The sequence below is a fragment of the Macrobrachium nipponense genome, chromosome 9, assembly GCF_015104395.2.
Source record: "Macrobrachium nipponense isolate FS-2020 chromosome 9, ASM1510439v2, whole genome shotgun sequence".
NCBI classification, from domain to species: domain Eukaryota; kingdom Metazoa; phylum Arthropoda; class Malacostraca; order Decapoda; family Palaemonidae; genus Macrobrachium; species Macrobrachium nipponense.
Window position 1 is genome coordinate 51,251,309 of NC_061110.1, and position 25,382 is coordinate 51,276,690.

The following is a 25,382-nucleotide window of genomic DNA, read 5'->3' on the forward strand; positions in this document are numbered from 1 at the left end:
TTCTTGAGGAACTGTCTCGTAGCCTTCGCTATCTCTCTGCACTTCTTTGATGGGAGAGATAGCTTGTGTGAGGTTAGGTCCCAATGGATTCCCAACCATTGAAAGCAGGACGCCGGGATGAGACGAGACTTTTGCTTGTTTATCTGGAAATCCAGATATTCTAGGAATTCTGTTACTTTGGCTGTTGCTTTGCGACACTCCTTGTCGTTGGTTGCCCAAATGAGCCAGTCGTCTAGGTAAGCTACTAACATTACCCCTTGAGCTCTTAGTTCTTGCACTACTGTCTCTCCTAGTTTGGTGAATATTCTGTGTGCTATGTTGAGCCCGAATGGCATGACTCTGAATGAGTAAGCTTGTTTTCCTAATTTGAAGCCTAGGTATGGAGAGAAGCTTCTTGCTATCGGAACATGATAGTAAGAGTCTGTAAGATCTATAGAGGTGGTGACGACCCCACGGGGAAGTAAGGTCCGCACCTGTGAGACTGTCAGCATGCGGAACTTGTCGCAATGAATGAATGAGTTTAGATGGAACAAGTCTAGGATTATTCTTAGCTTGTGTGAGCCTTTCTTTGGAACGCTGAACAAGCGCCCTTGAAATTTTAAATGTCTGACTTCTGACACTACTTTCTTCCGAAGAAGGTCTGGGGTATATTCTATTAAGTCCGCCGTTGGTTCCTGGTAAAATCTGGTTGATGGAGGAAGCCCTTCTTTCCAAATCCATCCCAGACCTTTTGCTACAATACTGTGGGCCCAAGTGCTGAACCTCCAACGGTTCCAGAAGAGGTACAACCTCCCTCCTACCTGGGGAGCCTCACTGGTTGGCAGATGGGCGACTTCCCCAGCCTCCCCAGAAGCCTTTGCCTCGGCCAGAAGCTCTTCCGCCACCCCTGTGCCGGAAAGCTCCTCTAGCTCGGCTACCTCTGGCGAACCTATTGTACCCTTGAAAGGCCCCTTGGGTTTCAAAGGCAGCATTGAAGGCTGGGGAGGTAGAGAAAGAGGTTGAGCTTTGGGGCTGCTGAGTGGGTTGACTCAGTAGCACAAATTGCTGTTGCGGTTGTGCTTTCGAGGTGGAGGGCTGGTTCATCTGGGCCACCAGGACAGCTTGGACCACCGCTTGAGGCTGAGTGGTCTGGAAGGGCTGGAACTTCCTTGGCTGCATCTTGTCCCTAGAATGCATTCTGGAGGACTCAAACTTCCTCTTTGTAATGAGTCCCCAGCGTATCCTCAGGCTCTGGTTAACTCTAGCTGCCTCCCCAAGAACCTCGTTAACGATGGACTCAGGGAATAGCTTCGATCCCCAGATCGAGGATTTGATGAGTTTATTAGGCTCGTGATGGATGGAAGCCTCCGACAAGACATGCTTCCTGCAGTTCCGTCTGGCCACTGCAAAGTCATAAAGATCACACTGTGCAGTGTGAAGGTATGACTTTGTTAGAATCTTAAACAGTGGCTCATCCGCATAAACCAAGGACGTCATTTCTGTCATTGTGGCGGATTTGAGGGACCTGCTCAGCCTGCACCTTGCGTCATATTCAGCTTTGACTAAAGTGTCAGGGAGTCTAGGTAGCCACTCACTAAACTGTGTTGTAGCACAGTCCGGGCTAAGCTTACCCACTGAGAAAGTTGCAGGAGCGTCAACCCAACACTCCATGCCTCCAGGGAGCAGAAGGGAAGGTAAATCTGTCTCCCGGAGTTGCGGCATAGGCTTGCCTTCCATGGCCGCTTGTAGCGTTAGCTCGGCCACTTTGGAGAGGCATGGGGTAGGAGTGTTATCACTCACTACGAACATTGTAAAGGGGCTTTTGTGGGGTGTCAACTTTGTGTTGACACACTCCCACTCTGTCAAGTTCCGGACCCAGGCTTGTTGGGCCTGGTCCCTAGGGATAATGACGGTCTCCTTCGGGACCTTATCTTCCCTTATCATTGCCTCTTCTGTTAATCGTGCATAGCCCATGAAGGGGAACTGGAGATCCGGTGGGTAGAACTCAAAGTCGTCCAACCGCCGGGTTCCACATCCCTCTATTGTAAGCATACCCTCCGAGAACGGGGCGTATGCTGCTGGCCTCCAAGGGTTATTGTTCTTAAATGGGGGCAGCTTTGAGGAGTCCGGCATTGACAGGGGTTGTCTAGCCTGCCTGGACCGAGGTTGTCCCGCCGCCAGGTTTTCCTGGATACCCGCCACTAGGGTCTCCTGGTTCATCATCCTCTCCATCAGGGACTGGATGGATTGTCCCGACGCCTCAATACTGGGGGACAGTTGAGACATAATCTCTTGGAACTTGGTTTGTACAAAGTTCCCCATCTGCTCCATCATTATAGAGGAGAGAGTCGCCGAGTCAAAGCTAGGTTCCTGGGGTCTAGCTTTCGTGACTCTCGCTCTCGACCCCTGTTGAGGGGGAGTAGCTCTTGCCGAGTCTGCCATGGGATTGGAAACCGATGGCTTACTGGCGCGGATAGTCTTACTTTTTGGCTTTGGCAAGGACTTCTTAATAGCCGTTAAGGTGCTAGTAGTTTTCACCTTGGGGATCACCAAGCCCAACTTAGGTCAAATAGACTGGGGCTTTCCGGTGAATCCCTGGAAAGAAGAAGAATTGGAAGATTGAGATGGGCTAAAGGACAAGCCTTTAGCCCTTATGCTACCTGCCTCAACAACATTCTTACCTGTGCCCTGGCTGTCAACAACCATGGGCTCGCGGTCCAAATTCATGGCCGCCACGTCTCCCAACACTTCCTCGCCGAAACCCTCTGTGTCTTCCGGCAAAGCCATGGCCTCCGCCCGGATCCTGGCAATGATAGGGGCCGCCACCTCTGCCTCTACAGCTGCCGACCTCTTCGCTCCAGGGTAGATGAGTGAGGCCATCTCCTCAGACAGCATGTAGGGCTGCTTGGCCTTGACATTTCTGCCAAAGCCACCGACCCAGGCCTTCAGGGTTGTCAGAGCCGTATCCTTGACGGCTTGAGGGTTCTGTAAGAGATAGTTATCTCAATCACTAACCTAGATACTACTTCCTTAGTCTAACATGTATCAATATGATTTTTATCCAATATAATTCTCAATGTATCATTCTGAGAGTGGTACGAACCGACTCAGAAGTGAGATCACTCACAAGTCCGTAGCAGATCTCGCACCCGGAATCCAGGTGCCACACCAACAAAGATCCCACCAGGACCGCACACCCGGCATGAGATCGGCAGACCTCATGCCCGCACGGCTCTTGCAGTACGGCTGTACACGCCGTCTCCAAGCAACGCACCATCTGTAAGTTGATTGATCCATGAGCATCACTATTTGGACCCACCGGAGATGTATCCGGTGGGGCATGCATCATAACTCTGCTATCACCGTAGTTGACTCCGGTAGAGAGCGTGTCTAATACTAGGATGTTATAAATACTTGTATCTCACTAGCTCCGGGGCCCAGTTCTTGTTCTTGTCACAAATTCAAGGTTTAAGCTTGGTACAAACAGAGCAGGGAAAGGATGAACCTGGCCTGACTCCGCTGGCACCGGAGACACGTAATCTAGTCTAATAAGATTGAGTCTCAAGCCCATTCTCCATCCTCACCGGAGTGCGGTATGGAGTAAAAACCCAAGAAGATTGAAACCAGGCGAGGGAGCTAGTGACAAAAACATGGTACTTCGGTTCTGAATACCCGGCGGAGTAGGAATGTCCGCCGTAGTAAACGAACTCGAAGAATAATACGATAAGTTTATTTTAACCCTCTTACGCTGGAGCGGTAAAAAAAAAATTGTCTCCCGTGTGCCGGAGGAGTTTCGGAGTGAGCGCGGAAGCGGAAAAAATATTTTTTTCAAAAAATCACAGCGCGCTTAGTTTTCAAGATTAAGAGTTCATTTTTGGCTCCTTTTTTTGTCATTGCCTGAAGTTTAGTATGCAACCATCAGAAATGAAAAAAAATTATCATTATCATATATAAATAATGCGATATATGATAGCGCAAAAACGAAATTTCATATATAATTGTATTCAAATAGCGCTGTGCGCAAAACGGTTAAAAGTAACAAGTTACTTTTTTTTCGTTGTTATGTACACTAAATTGCGATCATTTTGGTATATAACACATCGTAAAACGATAAAAGCAACACAGAGAAAATATTATCACAAAATAATGCATGAATTTGTAACGCGCGGACGTAAACAAATATTTTTTTCAAAAATTCACCATAAATCTAAATATTGTCCTAGAGACTTCCAATTTCTTTCAAAATGAAGACAAATGATTTAATATTACTATACTGTAAGAGTATTAGCTTACAATTGCAGTTTTCGACCATATCTGACGAGTTAAATTTGAACGAATGTCGAATTTTTTTATATATATATTTTTTATATGCAATTATTTCGGAAATAAGAAAAGCTACAACCTTCAAATATTTTTTGTTTTATTCTACATGAAATTGTACACATTTTCATATATAAAACTCTATGAAATGCCTAATATGAAATGGAGCAAATATTCCGAGAATGGGACGTACGTATTTCGGAGATTTGTGGCGGAGAATCCACGTGCGGAGGGAAGGAAAGATTTTTTTAAATTCACCATAAATTTAAATATTTTGCTAGAGACTTCGAATTTGTTTCAAGATGAAGATAAATGACTGAATATTACTAGACTGTAAGAGTTTTAGCTTACAATTGCATTTTTCGACCATTTTGGTAGAGTCAAATTTGACCGAACATGGTTTTTTTTTCTATTTATCGTGATTTATATGCAAATATTTCAAAAACGAGAAAAGCTACAACCTTCAATTATTTTTAGTTGTATTCTACATGAAATTGCGCACATTTTCATATATAAAACTTTAATTTAAAATGGTGCAAACATTACCACAATCGCGCGTATGATTTTTTCGGAAGAATTACAGCGCGGACGTAAAGAAAATGTTATTTTTTTCATAAATTCACCATAAATCGAAATATTGTGTTAGAGACTTCGAATTTGTTGCAAAATGAAGGTACATTTCGGTAGAGTCAAAGTTGACCGAAGGTTGAAATTTTGGCAATTATTGTTATTTATATGAAAATATCTCAAAACTGATAAAAGCTACAACCATGGGTTGTTTTAAGTTGTATTGAGCATGAAATTGCGCACATTTCCATATATAAAACTTTATATAACGGCTAACTTTAAAATGGTGCAAACATTACCACAATCGCATGTATGATTTTTTTCGGAAGAGTTACTGCGTGGACGTAAGGAAAAAGTTTTTTCATAAATTCACCATAAATCGAAATATTGTGCTAGAGACTTCCAATTAGTTGTAAAATTAAGGTAAATGATTGAATATTACTAGAATAAAATTGCGTTTTTCGACCATTTCAGTAGAGTCAAAGTTGACCGAAGGTTGAAATTTTGGCAATTATCGTTATTTAGATGAAAATAACTCAAAACTGATAACAGCTACAATCATGAGTATTTTATTGTTGTATTCTACATAAAAATGTGCACATTTTCATATATAATACTTCACGTAACGGCTAATTTACAATGGTACAAAAATTATGTCAAAGTGACAAAATAATTTCAGAGATGTGTCACAGATACTTTTTAGTGCGGCAAGAAAGAAATTCGCGCTTGCGCGCCTGCGTAACGATTGTAAACAAAACAACACCTTGATCTGTGAACTCCCAGCATCCCCCAAGGCGCGTGATTCAAAAGTTTTAGGCTGGTAGGCCTATAAGTATTTTTCCGCGAATTTAAAAAAAAACTTTTGTAAGTCGACGTAAAATACGTCCAGTCAGCACACGGGAGACAAAAGATGTCGACGTAAAATACGTCCAGTCGGCGTAAGAGGGTTAATTAAGTAATTAAAAATACTAATACCTACACATGCGTGTAAGAAAACTGCTCTAACCATTGTGCAACCTTCTTAGCGCAGTATCCCCTTCACCTAGCTATCTTCTATCTCCGGGTCCGACTACATGAGAGCAGATCAGGGAAATCGGTAAAACCCTTAGCCTGTATCTGATCGAATAAGGGATCGTAGCTATTCGCATAGCCGATGCCTTCTGGTCGGAGTCCCGGTCCCGCCAGGGCGGGAGGATAGGTATGGTGAAGTAGGACTGCGGATAGGGAACGCGATATAGTGACACGTGAAGCGTACCGTCCCGACGAGCCAGGTGGCCAGTCAAGGCTCGCCGGGGTGGGCATCACCATGTACCACCCACACTGAGCATGACGCGGTGGACCTATCCCCCAGACCATACTCCTTAACCCCCTTCCCTTATGCGAGAGCTCGGGTCGGCTACATGGAGTAGCGTGAGGCGAGCTGCATCCCCCACCAAGGTGGGGGCAGGGGGAGGGAGGTCGACTAGGGGGGTGGCCCACACGCGATCAGTTGGCGCCACTACCGACCAGGTGGGCAACCACGCGGTAGATTGGCCCGATTGAACAGGAGCAGGAGGCCCATAGGCCCACTATAACATGCAATACGCGCAAAATAACACATATTTCAATATCACTAGGATAAAATGAAATACAACTCCTCCTGACGTGGGGGAAAAGGGAGAGGGAGAGAGAGAGAGAGAGGGAGGAGATAATGAGTCCTCTCGAGCGGCTGCCTAACCTTCGCAAATCGTAACGATCTGATCAGGTTGGTCAGGAAGGCTCTGAGCAGCTAGCCTAACTCGCCAAATTGGCTTTTATAACCGACCTGGCTAGGAAGACCAGGGTGGCTCACGGACCGTGTATAAGCTACGGTAAGGGCCGAAGCCCTCCCGCGTAAAGACAAGAAGTCTCTTATTTAAGAGGTTAATATACTAAGTAAAATATAATAACGCATCCACCCGATATATTGGATGGAAGACAACATAAAGGAGGTATAACAGGAATCCCAGACCTAGGCTACCTTCCGAGAGCATGCGGCTCGGCTTGGTAGGCTAGTATCCCCCGCGTACGAACATAAATATAATCGTCAGATATAAAATAGTATATTATATATATATATTATATATATATATATAATATATATATTATATAAATATATATCTATAATATATCTATATATACTATATATTATATATATATATATAACTGAAAACCTGCTAATCTATCCAAAAAGGGCGACTCCAATTCGTATGGTGGACCAATTGGGTGCCGAAATGAGCGTAAATATACGCGGGTAGCGATGCACGAATGTCTGACCTGGGAGCGGCGTCATGCCGGCTCCCGCTCATTACCAATATAAATATATATATAATGAACATTGCTACCCTAAAGCATGAATACATATAAGTGCAGTACTCAACTTGGATGCAGCAGTTTTCTGACGTTCAGCCATCTTCAACAAAGGGAAATTTGCATGAAAACACAGCGAAAGATACAACACGTGTAAGCGTTAGCAGTGCTACTGAAGGAATGTTAAACATTACGCTAGTTGTAGCAGTAGCGGGCAGTAGATGGCCTGGAACGGCTCCTCTGTAGACGAGGGATATTGAGAAAGGAAGAGGCTAAATGGCAGGGGACCTCTGATAGTGGTTTCACACGCCCCAATTTCCATACCGACACCCTTAAATAAGGGTGAGCGAGCCAGGAAACTCTGGCATAACCATAAAGCTTTTTTCTCTTGTATATTTAGCAATTTTATACCTTAGAAATGAGTGCTATAGGAACTATTTCACGGAGCGACACAGGTTAGGCCCAGAAATATGTTTTGTCAATAAGTTTTTGTTTACCAAAGGTTTGAATGGGGTCAGTTGCCGCCCTGTATAATCCTTTAATTGTCTTGTCCCTGTGTCTGAGCAGTTGGACTTAATCTTTTTGTAAACCTCTAAAATTGTACCCATGTTTATGCTCGTTTGGGTAGGTTACTAATTCTCAAGGTGTGTTGGATTCTAGGTACTTATCTCCTTATAATCCCTATCTGTCACTTATACGACCCTTCCTCGTCCTCTCAGTTTCCCCTGTATGTCAGTCTGTCAGCTAAGTAAAGGATGCTGAATCGAAAGATCTTGCAGCTACTCTAGTGTTTCACTTTCCTTTGTGGCTTATACCTTTATTTATGCACTTATCACGTTCCAAACTTTTGTGATTCAGTTATACATAATGAGGGCCACATTTACTTTTGCTATCCTGTTTCCTCTTTTGAGATGTACCTTCACTACCTTTTCCAAGTCTCTTGTAGCTGCACATTTGACCAGAATTCAACTTAAGTTCCTGAAGAAGTGCTTATCTGAACAAGTGCTCCCTAAATCCTTACTGCCACGTCGTTTAAGAAGGTATGGCCATCACCCATTCAATGAACTTAGTGCCATGATGTTAAAACACCACATAGCAGCCGCCAAGCAAGAAGAAACAGAAAAATTCAAGGAATTGAAAAAAAAAGGATCTCTTTCAATCATTCCATCCTGGCTCATTGGAAGGACTCGCTGCGACAAGAAATTTACGAAAAACTGCGTAGGACTACAGATGCCCTTAACAGGAAACTCGACAGAAAACTAAAAAATCTCATCAATAGCAGTGATTGGACTAATTGTGCACGTCATGATTGTGTTGTAAACCTATCAAGAAAACAAATAAGTGAAAATGTTGTGAGTGCGCTTGGATATGGTTTATCTTTCTTCATAGGGAATAGACCTGCTTTAATGATTGCGTCATCCCTAAGTAAATTTGAAAAATACTGTGATCTTCCTCAAGATCACGTTGACATAATTAAAGGTATTGTTTACGGAGCTGCCAATGTTAAGCATGAAAGTAACTTGTCTGCTCGCTATAAGAAAAGTTTGACCGATCTTTAAAAGGACAATACTATCCACATCACAAAAGCAGATAAGTCAAATAGTATAGTAATTTTAGATAAAGCTAAATACATATCACATATGCAAGCCCTACTGGATGATGATGTGACTTATAAAAAACTAACAAAATATCCCCTTGATCAAATCATAAAAAACTTTAATAGCACAGTGAAAAAATCCTTAAAGATAAAACAGAACTACTAGGCTAATTGTCAGTCAAAATTTCCTTCGCTACCTTACCCGTACGGATTAGTCAAAAGGCAAAAAGAAAATAATCCTATGCTACCTATTATTAGTACTGTGGGCTCAATTTATATAAACTTTTGAAGTATATCACTAAGCTTCTGTCCCTGTTCCTTCAAACATGAGTTAACATAAATGATTATAAATGCATTTAACATCAATATTAGAGTTTAACCCTTAATGGATGGATACCCTCATATGAGTAGCAATAACAGGTTTTGGGTGGTGGACGGATTCACATATGGTGAGCATCAATATTGCATGCCATCGATTTGGGTAAATCGGGCGTGAAAGAGGTTTTATTACTTCTATAGCCCATAAATTCACTAATGGCAACTTTTAGACTAAGTAAGATCAATGAAGTAGGTGGCTCATGAGTTAGTTGTGATCTGGACTTCAAGGGTATGTTGTGTTTCTCTCCCTCCCATGACGTCTTTTTATTTATTTTGCTCATAAATGTACCCAGAGGTTTCTGTTGGTTTTAGTTCTTATCTTTTATGATATAGTATATTAGTTGTAATTGTAGTTTTGCAAAGAAAAGTGCAAATAAATATTATAAATAACATGTATAATCCAAAAGTTACTGCATCTTTGATCTCATGTGAATTTACTTAAATATTATACAAAAATATGCGTACTCAGAATCTGTACTGATTTCAGTTCATAACTGTTTTGATATTAAGTGAGCTATAATTATAATTTTTAAACAATAAATAAAATTGAATGGAGAAAAACATGTACAACTTGGAAAATTTACAATATCCTGTAAAAGAGGCCCCACAAGGGGTTGCAAATAGTCTTTTTTTCAACTTCTCATGGAAAGTAGGGAGAACTGTTTAGAATTTTTTTTCTTACACTATGTGCATTTCCATATCTTCCTCTTTCCATTGATGTTTTTTTTCTTAAATTGGCCGACCTAAAGGTTTCCCTAGCCTGGGGTGCTGCATACATTTTTTTAGCCTGGCTCTTAAGGCTGAGTTTTATCAAGGGCCACTTAACCCTCTTACGCCGAAGCGGTAAAAAAAAAATTGTCTCCCGTATGCCGGAGGTGTTTCAGAGTGAGCACGAAAGCAGAAAAAATATTTTTTTCAAAAAATCACAGCGCGCTTATTTTTCAAGATTAAGAGTTCATTTTTGGCTCCTTTTTTTGTCATTGGCTGAAGTTTAGTAGAAAAAAATTATCATTATCATATATAAATAATGCGATATATGATAGCACAAAAACAAAATTTCTTATATAATTGTATTCAAATCACGCTGTGCGCAAAACGGTTAAAGGTAACAAGTTACTTTTTTTTTCGTTGTAATGTACACTACATTGCGATCATTATGATATATAACACATTGTAAAACGATAAAAGCAACACAGAGAAAATATTATCACGTAAACAAATATTTTTTTTCAAAATTCACCATAAATCTAAATATTGTCCTAGAGACTTCCAATTTCTTTCAAAATGAAGACAAATGATTTAATATTACTATACTGTAAGAGTATTAGCTTACAATTGCAGTTTTCGACCATATCTGACGAGTTAAAAGTTGACCGAATGTCGAATTTTTTTATATATATATTTTTTATATGCAATTATTTCGGAAATAAGAAAAGCTACAACCTTCAAATATTTTCGTTTTATTCTACATTAAATTGCGCACATTTTCATATATAAAACTCTATGAAATGCCTAATGTGAAACGGAGCAAATATTCCGAGAATGGGACGTACGCATTTCGGAGATTTGTGGCGGAGAATCCGCGCGCGGAGGGAAGGAAAGTTTTTTTAAATTCACCATAAATCTAAATATTTTGCTAGAGACTTCGAATTTGTTTCAAGATGAAGATAAATGACTGAATATTACTAGACTGTAAGAGTTTTAGCTTACAATTGCGTTTTTCAACCATTTCGGTAGAGTCAAAGTTGACCGAACGTGGTTTTTTTTCTATATATCATGATTTATATGCAAATATTTCAAAAATGAGAAAAGCTACAACCTTCAATTATTTTTTGTTGTATTCTACATGAAATTGTGCACATTTTCATATATAAAACTTTATGTAACGGCTAATTTAAAATGGTGCAAACATTACCACAATCGCACATATGATTTTTTCGGAAGAGTTACCGCGTGGACGTAAAGAAAATGTTATTTTTTTCATAAATTCACCATAAATCGAAATACTGTGCTAGAGACTTCCAATTTGTTGCAAAATGAAGGTAAATGATTGAATATTACTAGAATATAAGCGTTTTAGCTTACAATTGCGTTTTTTGACCATTTCGATAGAGTCAAAGTTGACCGAAGGTTGAAATTTTGGCAATTATCGTTATTTATATCTCAAAACTGATAAAAGCTACAACCATGGGTTGTTTTTAGTTGTATTGTGCATGAAATTGCGCACATTTACATATATAAAACTTTATATAACGGCTAATTTTAAAATGGTGCAAACATTACCACAATTGCATGTATGATTTTTTTCGGAAGAGTTACCGCGCAGACGTAAGGAAAAAGTTTTTTCATAAATTCACCATAAATCGAAATATTGTGCTAGAGACTTCCAATTAGTTGCAAAATTAAGGTAAATTATTGAATATTACTAAAATATAAGAGTTTTAGCTTACAATTACGTTTTTCGACCATTTCGGTAGAGTCAAAGTTGACCGAAGGTTGAAATTTTGGCAATTATCGTTATTTATATGAAAATATCTCAAAACTAATAAAAGCTACAATCATGAGTATTTTATTGTTGTATTCTACATAACAATGCGCACATTTTCATATATAATACTTCATGTAACGGCTAATTTACAATGGTACAGAAATTATGTCAAAGTGACGAAATAATTTCAGAGATGTGTTACAGATACTTTTTAGTGCAGCAAGAAAGAAATTCGCGCTTGCACGCCTGCGTAACGATTGTAAAGAAAACAACACCTTGATCCGTGAACTCCCAGCATCCCCCAAGGCGCGTGATTCAAAAGTTTTAGGCTGGTAGGCCTATAAGTATTTTTCCGCGAATTTTAAAAAAACTTTTGTAAGTCGACGTAAAATACGTCCAGTCGGCACACGGGAGACATAAAATGTCGACGTAAAATACGTCCAGTCAGCGTAAGAGGGTTAAGGGGGGCTTTGTGATGAAAACTTTTCCCGGGCAACCTGTTGCAACATGTATGCGCCTGCCGTCGGCCAGCGGTGCCTGACTAAGCTGGTCAGTGAAACAGTAGCATTTGCTTGAGAAAGATGTATGTCCAGGCCATTTAGAAGTGAATGGGCATTCAATAACACATCCAAAGGATGGGTACGTAGAGCTGCTAGTTTTATATAATAATATCTTATTTGATAACTTAAAATAACAGTCTTTCTTTAACAAGAAAGATCTTTAAGCAGATGATAATCTGATAACATTAGATATAGTAAATTCTACTCAACTGTTTTATTTGTGTAAAATAGTATTCTTTTACCACAAAGCTCCTTATACAGATAATATACTCTGATAACATAATTGGTAGACCTATTCATATCTAAAAATAAAGAAATATTTCATAATTATTCAGATAAAATGCTTAAAAACCTGCATAAAACAAGGAATTTTCAGCAGTTTACTTTTTTTACTTGTTTGAATTTATTCTACTTTTCATATTATAAACATTTTTCAAACTAATTAATATATGTATGGAATATGAAAAAGAAATAGGATCTGAACAATATATGAGTATTTTGTAAAGTGTTCTAGTATTAAATAAAGTGACTGTAAATATGTAGTATGATCTTTTCCTCTTTGTAAGGTACAGTGTTATCCCCCATTCACGGGGTTGCGTACCAGATCCCCCCCCCCCCCCACCGTGAATAGCTAGAATCTGTGAATAGTTGAAAGCCCTATAAAAATGCCTACAACTGCCTAGTTTGTTAGTTGAAGTTCAAGAAAAACCCACAAAAAATGTATACACCTGGTTTTTTTAATAGGGCATCTTATGATGAAATTGATATAAAAAAAACAAGAATTTGTTGATATTTCTCATTGAAAAATACAGAGAATATGCGAATTTCCTGCGAAGCATGGGTAGATATGGTCCATAGAGAAATCCATGAATGTCGAGAACACGAATATGGGGGACCTGTATTTCCCTGCAATTGCCTTGCCTTAATTTAAAGGCTACTGCTATTACAAACTTATCTAGCATAAAGCTAAAGTGAGAATTATCATAATTAAAATTTGTTCTAAGCCATTCCTGGAGCACCTTCTTTAATATTTGCAGAGAATGGCCATGTAATTATATTCCTTTATAATTTTCACATAATAATGCATCCAGAAAAAACTGGTTATTCCCTCCTGACCCCCCAGCCAGGTATGCCCCAGGGTTGAAGATCAAGACCTCTGACCTGAAGTCCTTTCCACACCATTAGAGCTCCTGCCCCAAGATACGCAGGGACGGATGGGAGGGCGTAAAAATTTTGTAGTTCGGGGTAAGAATAGCTAGGAAAAATACAAATTACTTAAAATTTGTGATTTACTCCGACGCTGTATACTTACCCGGAACTACTTGTAGGAGACTTAATCCTTAGGAGGCGGGAGTATCTAGGGAAGGAGGAGACCCTACCAGGAGGAGGTCACCCCCCTTCAGGCCGGAAGGGGGAGGGAGACCAGCTCTGCCGGATTAGTGCGGAAGTGGGGGTCCCCTTGCCATTCAGATGCAATCCCGACTGGTGGGCAACGGAGGGAATAACTCATGAGTGTAAAGCAAAGGTCTATAAGTCGAATATTCCTCCCATAGACTCACCTGAAGATTACGTCGAAGGCCCAGTGGGGAAGGGGGGGGAGAGGAGCAGGGTAGGATACGGAGGATGGAAATACCACATATACACAAACACACATACATACAACGTATAACCCACCCATAGCTAGGCTAGACCCTCTGCTGGCCCACCACGACCGACCCTATCTCAAAGGTGTCAAGGGACCTCCTCGTATAATCTTTGAGGTAATGGGCTGTAAAGGTGGACTGACACTTCCACACCCACGCCCGCAGAATCTGGGCGGCAGCCATATTCTTGGAGAAAGACAAGGAGGTGCCTATACCCCTGATGTCGTGGGACTTTGTTCCTTGTGGGGGGGGGACCAGCCCCGCTCCCTCGTAGGCCCTCCTGATTGTCTCCCTTAACCAGAAGGAGATGGTGTTCTTTGCCACCGTTCTCTTCTCCCACCTGGTAGAGACGAAAAGATTTTGAATACTGAGGCGGAGTCCTTCTGTCCTGCCAAGATATTTTCTCACTGCCCTGACCGGGCAGAGGAGCAGGTCCCTGGGATCTTCAGACTTAGGAAGGGCTGGAATGGAGAACTTCATGAACAGCTCGCCTACTACTGATGGGTTCTGGTTCTTGGCTACGAAGGAAGGCACGAATTTGATGGTTAGCTCACTCCACCCCCTTGAGTGGGACACCTGGTAGGAGAGCCCATGAAGATCCCCCACCCTCTTGGCGGATGCTATAGGCAAGAGGAAGACTGTTTTGAGTGAGAGCTCTCGGCCTGTAATATCCTTGAGCGGCTCGAAAGGGGGGCTTTTCCAGAGAGTCCAGGACTCTGCCCATTTCCCATCAAGGGACCGATAGGGACCTGGGAGGGCACGTCTGTTCCAATCCCCTAATGAGTAGGGAGATGTTCTTTGAACTCCCCAGGTCTACACCTCTTTGATAGAAGACCTGGTTTAAGGCCACCCTGACTCCTTTGATAGCCGCAATGGAGAGCCCCTTGTCATCCCTCAGATGGACAAGGAACTCGGCTACATGGGGAATCTTGGTCCATAGGGGGTCCAGGTTCTTCCCCTTGCACCATGCCCTGAAGAGCTTCCACTTCGCTTGGTAAACTGCTGCGGATGAGTTCCTAAGGCACCCCAACATTCGGGAGGCCACCTTGCACGAGAACCCCCTCTTATTCAGGAGGAGCTCGATAGGCTCCACCTGTGGAGGCAGAGGGCATCCAGGCCCTCATGGAACCTCTCAAAGTGGGGCTGCCTTAGAAGGTCCGGCCTTTGGGGGAGTTCCCAGGGTTCTTGAACGGACATCTCCAGGAGGTCCGGGAACCATTCCTTGTCGGGCCACCTGGGGGCAATGAGGGTCATGACCGTGGCTTTGGAGGTTCGGAGACGATTGAAGACCTGCCTGAGAACCCCGAAGGGGAGAAAGGCATAGAGGTCTAGTCCGTCCCAGGGGTGTTGGAACACCTCTTCCCACACTGCTGTCAGGTCCGGGACCAGGGAGCAAAACACAGGGAGCTTGCGGTTTAGGTTCGTTGTGAACAAATCCATGGAGGGGGAGCCCCACCTGCCAATCAGCTCACCTGCTACCGTCGGGTGTAGGGACCATTCCGCCCCTAGGATCTGCCCTTGCCTGCTGAGTCTATCGGCGATCACGTTCCCTTTCCCATGAATGAACCTCACTGACAGGGAGATCTCAGCGTTCTCCGCCCACTCCAGAATGGTCTCCACCAGATCACACAGGGGTCGTGATCTCAGACCCCCCTGCTTTTTGACATAGGCAACGACGGTGGCGTTGTCGTACATGACTGCCACCCTTTTGTTCCTCAGGCTGTTTTCGAAGGCTTGGAGAGCTTTGAGGATGGCCAGGAGCTCCAGGTTGTTGATATGGAGTCCTCTCTCCCGTTCCGACCACTCCCCTCCCCCCCTCATCTCTGTCTGTAGGTGGGCTCCCCAGCCCCCCCTCGATGCATCTGTGAAAAGGAGCATCTCCGGAGGGACGTCCGCCAACGGAACGCCCTGCCGGAGGTTCGAGGTGTCCAACCACCAGCGAAGGGCCTCCACCATCGATGAGAGGGTTCTATCAACTCTCATGGGTTCTTTCCGTCCGAGGTTCATCTGTCCTTCAAATTCCACTGGACAGGCCTCATCTTAAGCCTTCCCTGGGGTACTAGCTCCTCCAGGGAGGCGAGGTGGCTTATCAGCCTCTGCCATACTCGAGCTGGTCGGGATGTGCTTGTCAGGAAGGGGGTCACTATGTCCCTGAAGTTGGAAATTCGATCATCCGATGGGAACGCCCTGGCCCTTACTGTATCCAGGTCCATAAATGGATTGGTCACTTATGCTTTCGACGAAGTGTACATACGTTTGGTAGTGCCGCAAGCTCTGAGGGAAACTGTGGCATGTAACCTACACTCAGGCCACAAAGGTGCTGATTCAATATTGCGTAGGGCACAGTAGACAGTATATTGGCCTGGGATGGAGGCAGATGTAATGTTTCAGAGGTCTAAATGTACGACATGCAATGAGAATTTGCCATCCCAACAATGAGAACCATTCATTCTCACCCAACTGCCAGTGTATCCATTTCAGAAAACAGTAGCAGATTTCTTTCAGTTAGATACTAAATGCTATTTAGCATATGCAGACAGATTAAGAGGGTGGCTGGAACTGTCGCACTTTGGCAATGGTGTGACTTCATCAAAGATCATCCCTGTATTGCGGAGATTGTCCTGCCATGTACCCGAGGAGATATCCACTGATGGCGGGACGAACTTGGCAAATACTGAGATGTTGGACTTTTATAATCTCGTCAGCACAATACCCCCAATCGAATGGGTGAGCTGAGGTGGCCGTGCACTCCGCTAAGCGTATGATAAGGGACAATGTTAGGGGTGATGGTAACCTAGACACCAATGCCACAGCAAAAGCCCTTTTGCAATACAGAAATACTCCCCTAAGAGATATAGACAAGTCCCCTAAGCAATTAATGTTGGGGAGGCAGTTATGGGACTCCATCCCAATGGCGAACGAATTCTTGTTTTTGGATAATCACTGGATGACAACAATATGAGGAATTATATGACCTGCATGCACAGCAGTTGTCATACCTATGTGCAGGCAGCCAAGTCCTCGTACAGGATGTAGTCAATAAGAAGTGAGATTGATCAGGGGTGGTAGTAAGGAAAAAACTCCCATACAGACAGTATTAAATCAAAACAGATGGGACTGGCAGAATGTCGAGGAGAAATTGCCGCCAGTTGAAATACATAACAGAGAAGAGCCAGTGCCCTATTATAAAACCAACTGGGAAAGTGCCACGCACCCAGGACAAGGAGGTATGCTGACCAAGGCAACCCCCAAGCCCTTGGTAGGTGTAGTTCAAGGCCAACTAAATACCCAGCTTGGATGAAGGACTATGAAGGTGGAAAATAGATTGCATTCTTTTTGTGAAGCTATTATTGTGGTTTGCCTTGATTAACTATTCTTCGATGAATTTTTTTCCCCTTCATTTTGCCTGTTCCTAGTTGTGATATCCTTTGTTTGTCTCTGATTTTGACTTTTGAGTACACCTATGTTTTACAGTAATGCATAGTTGGGGGGGGGGGGGGATGTAGGATAAGTATGTATCATGTTACTGATATCAGTAATACTACTGAATCGAGTGTTGTTATGTCTATGGTTAGCAATGCATTACCTTACTCCGTCGCGCCCAGACTTTGGAGCGAACGCCAGTTGCCCTGTACCCACCTAAGGATTAAGATACCTCTGTAATAAACCATCAACACGGAATAGTGCCTCTTACTTACCCTGCCCATAGAGTATCCTATACAAATATTTTAAATATTGTACAACATGCTTTATCATAAAAAAAACTTTACTGTGATATCATTTCAAATACATCTTACATTCTACCTTTAGAGAGAGAGAGAGAGAGAGAATAATACACTATGCTCAGTCCGGGGCCCAACCTAGTATGAGCTTAATAGATACACAGCTACTTTATAAGTACAATAAGCTATATCATCCGAAACATTTTATGTTAATATTATTTCAAATACACCTTACATTACCCTTATAAAGAGTGAGAGAATATACTGAACATCCTCAGTCTGGGGCTAAACTGGAACAAGAGAAAATGGCTTATGTATATAGCAACGGCGTTACGTGATTATTTGTCAAACGTTCTGTAAGACAGATTTGTTTAATTTGCATAACGATTTATCTAGTTTTTATTAAACATTTTATAGATATTGTGTTGTTTACATAAATATTAATATTTATGAATGAGTAAATCATTGTTATAAGCATTTTAAGGGGCGTATATACCAGTTGTGAAAGGGCACTAATCTAAGATGTCTAAGGATGCTTTGGGAAGATGGTTTGGGGTTATTTTTGTTTTAAATGATATTAAATTGTTTTTGTATGATAATTTAATGTTGATTTTTGTTTCAACTATCAAATTAAGCGGTGAAACGTTAAAATAGACAGTTATAAGCATTTTAGATTATAGGATAGTGGGTATTTAGCAGTTATAAGTATTTTTAGAGTTTTAGAGAGGACTTTAGCATTTCCGTGGAAGGTTCTGGAACCTATTACGGCGTAAAAGTGGGGGAGCACTGTGCTGTATCAGCATATCTAAAATACGTGGGTAGTTTAGATCAACGGGACACATACATACATAGCTCAAAACAGAATGCTAGGTTTGTTAATTACATCATGTTGGTATTTTTGTGATTACATACAAATACATTTATGGAAAAAAATTATTTACTACAGTGTTATTAATCTTTTCTTTGAAATGATATTATTAATATAATTTCAAAGTCATCTTAAACATTCTATCTTTAAAAATAAATAGCAGTATGTATGTATGTAAGAGAGAGAGAGAGAGAGAGAGAGAGAGAGAGAGAGAGAGAGAGAGAGATTTCAGTATCATTCATAACTTTTTTATTTAATCACCAAACGGGCAACATAATAATAATAATAATAATAATATAATAATATTGTAATATCAACATTTATCCATTTCTGTAGTAAATAATGTTAATTTTCATACAAACATATACATATTCCCAATCTTTTCTTAAAGCTCTTTTAGTGTGTGATGTGTGTGTGTGTGTGTGTGTGTGTGTGTGTGGGGGGGGGGGGGGGGGGGGAAGGTTGGTGACCTGTCACTGACCATGAAGGATAGAAAATGTTGGGTCAGATATCCACATATTTGACAGGTCCAACCTCCCCCCTTCACTTCAGAGTTTTAAGAAAAGATTGGGAATATGTATTTGTTTGTTTATCATTTCACATAATTTACTATGGAAATACATAAATGTTGTAATAATAGTATATTATCATTATTTAATCTTATTAATATTTGAATATTATTACTTATTATGTTTAGGTCCATCATTTATTAATCATGCAAATGTGGTTAGGCCTCACCATCTACCATAAATTTATTAAAAAACTCTTGTGTCATCTCTCTCTCTCTCTCTCTCTCTCTCTCTCTCTCTCTCTCTCTCTCTCTCTCTCTCTCTCTCTCAGCATACATATATTTTAATAAAAAAATGTATTAATAAGTGAATACAGCATTGCTCTACGAAAAAACAAGCAAATCAGTGATAATTTTAGAAATGGTATGGTCCAAAGAAATACCGAAAATTAGTTAAATTTCCCCCACAGAATAGTGAATGATGTGCTCCACAAAAATACACATCAAAATGAACGACGGAAATGTGAAATGCGTATAAGACTGATGGGTTTACAGGAAGTAGTTTTGTATGTTAAAAAGACTTGATTTTCCTTTACCTGTGCAAGTGGGCTGTATAATTTTAAAAACCACAACAGCTTCTTAACACAAATATAGATATAAAAAATCTCAACATGTCTATAACACCATTTTATACTATATCTCTGAAAGGTCTGAACACAATTCCCAAAATAAATGTTATTTCAGTTTATTTTTCAATGCCATTTACTTTGTCATGCATATTTAAATCTTTGCATAATATTCTTAAAGCATTACATGTTCAAATATACCAGATATGCAAGATGTAAGAAATAGACAACAGATAATTCTAAATAAAAAAAAGTGTTACTTTACCTTACATGATGGAAGCATATTTTTGGTGAACTTGTAGGGATGAACAATATTATAAATTCTAACAGGTCCTCCCTTGCTTGACACTCCCTCTCCAGTTGTGACACATGGCTCTATATGAAGGACATCAGCATCCATAGCAAAGTTTTGAGGCTCCATAAGTTGGCAAATCTCAGCTAAATTTGACTCACTGCTTTCCTCTGATGATGGTTTAACTAACCATTTTACAGATTCATTATCTCCTTCAAAGTCTATTAGCAAAGAGTCTAATGTCTCTGGTGGCACTAACAATGAAACAGAATCTTGGGACAGAATTTCCTTACTTTCAAGCAAAGATCCTGACCTTTCAACTGATTGTGAACCATTCAGATTTTCACTGGCTGGTATCAGGGACCCCAAATTACTAGAATTACTAGTAATTTCTGTATTAGACTTTTCTGGAGGGTCTGCTTTACTTGATGCAAGAGCAGCCTTTGTACAAGTATTTTTTTCAGACTCCCTTTTCTTTTTCCATGATATAAATGTCGAATATCCATGGCTTAATGTGAAGTCCTGTCTCAGGCGATATTTTCCATAGGGCATATAATCAGGCTCAGCAGTTAAAGGAACTTTCAGTAATGGTGCACCTAATGACTGACTGCTGTTCCAAACTGGCATGTCCCTAACGATGGGCTCATCATATGAAGTGTTTCCAGTTCTTACATTAAAATAAATTTTTTTCCCATTACAGTCAGTGGTCTCCTGCCATCCTCCTACAATTTTCGATTTTTCAGTACAGTTAATATTTCTAATGGAATGAGTTTCATCTGAGTTGTCACCTGGTGTTTTGGAAGAACCTATTTCACAAAATGTACCCACAGCAACATTATTAACAGAAATGCACAGTCCATTATTTTTTCTATCTATCTTTTTCTCAGTTTCTGTGATCAAGGAATCTGAACCAGGAAAGTCCTCTTCATCAAAGTTCGCCTTGCTGATATTAAGAGAAGCCAAAAACTCTTCTGATTCACAAGAAAATTCTCTATCTTTATTTTTTTCTTTTAATGATTCCCTATCTGCTTCAATGATCAAGGAATCAAATCCAGAAAACTCTCCCTCACCAGTATTCCCATTGTTTTCTGATGCCATACAAATACCCATTTCATGAGAAAATTCTTTATGTTTAGCAAGAACAAGCTCCTTATCAGCATCTTCAACAGAGATTTCTTCACAAGAAGATTGTATCAGTTCTGGGTCTTCTGATGTTTCTTGTTTAATAATAGAGCACTGAGAATGATCACTAATGGTTGGAAGGGTAATTCCTAAAACCTCACAAGTTGATGAAAATTCTGTGGTTTGAGATGACTTTGCAATACTTGGCAATGTAAGCTGTGAGAAATGGAGTGATGGTGAATGCAAAACCTCCCTTTCAGTTGGTATTTCTACATTTTTATTTCTATCTGTATCATCAGTGCAGATAGATTTGATTGCCATACAAGTACTATCCTCTGGTGCTAGAGAGGCACAGCTTTGCACCTCTTGAGAGGGCAACAATCCATCGTTATTAGCATTCATAGAAGATGAATATTTTATCAATGAATCAGTATTTGTATGATTACAATGTGGTGAACTGTGCATGAAGTTTGTAGCATCATGATGACCACTTCCATCAATTGTAGAATTATTAAAACCACTCCTTTCTGTAAAAACTTTTTCTGTTGTTTTGTCACATGCATTGTTTGATTGTTGCGACAGACTTTCTGAAAGTTTTGACAAAAGATTATATTTACTAGAGTTAGGAAACCCTGATGCTCTCTCTTTATTAACAACAGCTGACTCAGTCATTTCATTCTGAATGGAACTGTGCGTTGAACTCTCAACTTTTTTGTGAATACCGCTGCAAGTTTCACTTTCATCTATATTGCTTGTTATTACATTTAGATCTTTTAACACACTTGAGATTTGAACACATACATCTGAAGTTCTCTTAGTCACATTATCCTGAACCAAATCCTTGCAAGATAACACTGGTGTTCCAAGTTCACTAATACTCTGATTTTTTTGTATGAAAATTTCAGATTCTGAAATATTTACTTTAGTAGCAATATGATCATAAGTCATAGCCTTACTTTCATCTGAACTTAATTCTTTATTCACTTCAAAAGATTGTGTATGAGGTGACTGCAACAATGTTTGATTTACAAGCTTACTCTTAATTATGTCTCCTGAACAAAATAACAAATCAGTAACTTGGCACTTTCTAAAATTGCTATCCACACTGCTTTCATAGCTTCCATGTTTTTTTAATTTAGTAATTTGATTACCAACTCCCTGGGGATCACTGCAAACACTGCTTTCAAAAATCTGACCCACATAATTCTGGGAAATGTATACCATTTTCTTCTTATGAATATCTGGAGTAGTGAAATTCTTAAAATGTTCTGGCATCCATTGAGATTTTACAGGAGCACTTTTCTCTACTTCATCCATGACATCTTTGCAAACTGAAACAGTACAGGAAGACTGTTCAGCTTTATCATGTTGTGGAATATTTGCTGTTTCAAGGAGCTGCTGATTAGACTCTGAAGTTTCAGTGTGATTGTCATTATTAGAATTAGTAGTTAGTACAGGAGAAAACCTAAAACTATCCAGAACTGTACCTTCCATATCTTGGTCAAAATTACCCTTATGCCATTTGTGAACATCTGATACCACTGCAGTGCTGAGATCGGTCCTATTCTCCTCTGGTGATTGCAAATTAAAATGATTTTGAGCTTCCCTGGAACCTGTTACCTCAGGAATTCTAATCAAATCTGTATTGGTTTCTGGTTTATTTCTGATCAATATATTTTCATAATCTGATTTTACTTCTGACTTTAAACCTTGTACTTGTCTTTTGCTTTTTCCTTCATGGATTTGAGATTCAGAAAGCTTTAAAATGAAATCATTATTCCTTGATGATTCCTCACAAGTACAGGCAGTGACAGAATCTGAGTTCTGATCGGGAAAAGTGTCCTTTTCCACCTCATGAGAAGTTAGTGTCTCGGGCAATGGATGTAAATCTGTGTGATATTTGACCGGCTGCAAACAATTTTCTTGTTTACATGAAACAGACTTGCAATCCATGTGTAAACATCTAGGTTGCAGACTACGAGTTTTCATTTTCCCTGAAACAGTCTTAACATTAGAATTCTTGACATTTTTCTTGAACTCAAACTTCTGAAGATATTTGCAGGATGTCATTTTCTTCTGATGCTTCAACATACCTTTTTTCAGAGCACTAGAAATTGAGCTTTTCTCATTCTCATTAACTTTAGTGCACAAAGTAGAACTGGAAGTAGATTGTTCAATGGAATTTGATTTGCTATTGTAACTAAGCAATTGATTTTTCAATGCCGGGGGTGAAGACGGTGTCTTTCTTACATCTTGTTCTGGTGTAGAAAAAAAATCTGAAACACACATTTTCTTCACTTCCGCCTCATAAAGTTCTTTCAATTCCCCCAAAGAACTCTTTTCGGAAATGGTTTCACAAAAATTACTCTCAAATTTACTACTAACCTCTGATAGTGCTACCTTGTTTGTTTCAGTTGTTTTAGAACATACACGAGTTAGTGCTTCTACAGACTGAAGACTTTTATTCATTAAAAAACAATTTTCAAGGTTTTTTTCTCTCTCAAACAGTGAGATGCTTCCTGCAGGAACATCATCCTTATTCTGGAAATTGTTAACATGTCCTTCACCAGTAAATTCACTATCTGATACATCTGAATGTTTGTCTGTCTTGCCTCGACTGTGCACTTTATCATCAATTACTTTATAATTTCCTTTTTGCAATTCTTGTTGGTCTCCTTTTTGCTTTGCAATGATACTCTTTATATACTCCACATGACTCAAGTTCTTTAACTCCTGATCATTCCTAACTGGGGATACATTGCCTCTGACCATTATATCTAAATTCCTGACATCTGTTTTCTCTGTGATAATGCTTATCTGACAGTCTTCCAATTTTTGAGGCTCCTGTCTTGAAAGATTATTGATGGATCCCTCATGCTGACATTTTACAAGGTAATGATTTCCATTATCACCATCACTGGTGATAGGCGTCATGTCATCAATGTCATCCTGACTAGGTTCAACACATGAGATCTGGCACTTTTTTTTATTATCACTACGTCGAACGGGCAGGCTGTGTAATCCAGATAAGTTATCTTCAACACAGAACATGCGTCCATATTTCTCTTTAGGAGGCTCATCCCCTTCTTTCGTGTCTGCAGTTCTCTTTCGACTAAATACCTGTAAAAAGGTTTGACTGCTGTGAGGCACAGAAGACTCATCTTCTATCAGCTCTCGACCAGATCTTCGAAACCTTTCATCTAAGGATAGCATTAATCCTTCTTCTTGAATAAATTTTACAATCATTTCTTCAATACAAAGTAAAAGCTTATCCCAATCTTTAAACTCCACTGCAGTCTTTTGTGGTTCAAGGCATATGTCATATTCACTCAAAGGACATTCTATATTTATAACAAATATACCGTAAAGTCTTAGGCCTTTGAAAGGGCTAGATGGAGTCTTCCCTGGAGCAGGAGTAGTAGGATGAAGTCTATTGCTTATGATAGAACTCCTGCTCAGGAGTTCATTCAAAAATTTGTGAATCTTTGTTTTCATCACCACTCGTTTGTTTACATACACAAACTGAAGCGATCTTGTTACGTGCGGTTGTGTACTTACATAACCTGAGACACTGAAGTGATCAACAGAGTGAGAAACTTCTGCCAGTCCTTGAGCTCTTTCTGAACCAAACAACTGTATAAATGTAGAAATTAAGCCATTACTTTTACTTGCTTGAAAGACTTTATCATTACTGCTGTCATTCCTCAAGCTAAAAGATACATGACAATGCATCAAAGCAAAACATTCCAAACGGATACGAATATTCTCAATGTCGATGGCCTCCTTGATCAATTTTCGTCTAACTGGCATATTGTACATAAAATCTTGGATGGTTATGGTCGTGCCTATACTTGGCCTTTGAGACTCGGCATGGGAAATGGACTTTTCATTTCCATACATGAAGAGTTTGGTATAAGTATCTGTGGAACTATGAGAGCGAGTAGTTACATCAATTATGGCAGCCATGTCAACGATGCTTGCCAGAGCCTCTCCACGAAATCCATAATGACTGAGATTGTTAGTGAGGTCTTCAAGAGTATGGCATTTACTTGTTGAGTGTCTGCAAATTTGAAAAGGATCATCAATGAAGAATCATAACATAAAATTCTCAATTTAACCACAAACTAAATACATAAGCTTAAAGAACTAACATATAGGAAAGTTATTACACAGACTTATATTAAGTAAAATGTAAAGCAACTACACCCAAAAATACTCCGAAATAAATATAAATGGGTTACCTGCTTCTAAAAGTACATTAATGAAAATAATATATCTAAAAATTTACGAAAAAAATATATTTATTGGTTTTCAAGAACATCTTTAAAACTTTTGTACATAAAAATACACTAGTTCTTTAAGAAAAGCATTAGTAATTACATGG

General features: G+C 40.1%; 1 protein-coding gene across 2 annotated transcripts in view; it reads right to left on the reverse strand.

Moving 5' to 3' along the window:
- LOC135218299 (uncharacterized) overlaps positions 1-25,382 on the reverse strand; it is a 313,398-nt gene that overhangs the window by 128,749 nt on the left and 159,267 nt on the right. For both annotated transcript variants that reach the window (XM_064254517.1, XM_064254518.1), the window contains exon 4: positions 19,850-25,058. In XM_064254517.1, the coding sequence (XP_064110587.1) occupies positions 19,850-25,058 (5,209 nt within the window). The remainder of the gene's footprint in view (positions 1-19,849; positions 25,059-25,382) is intronic.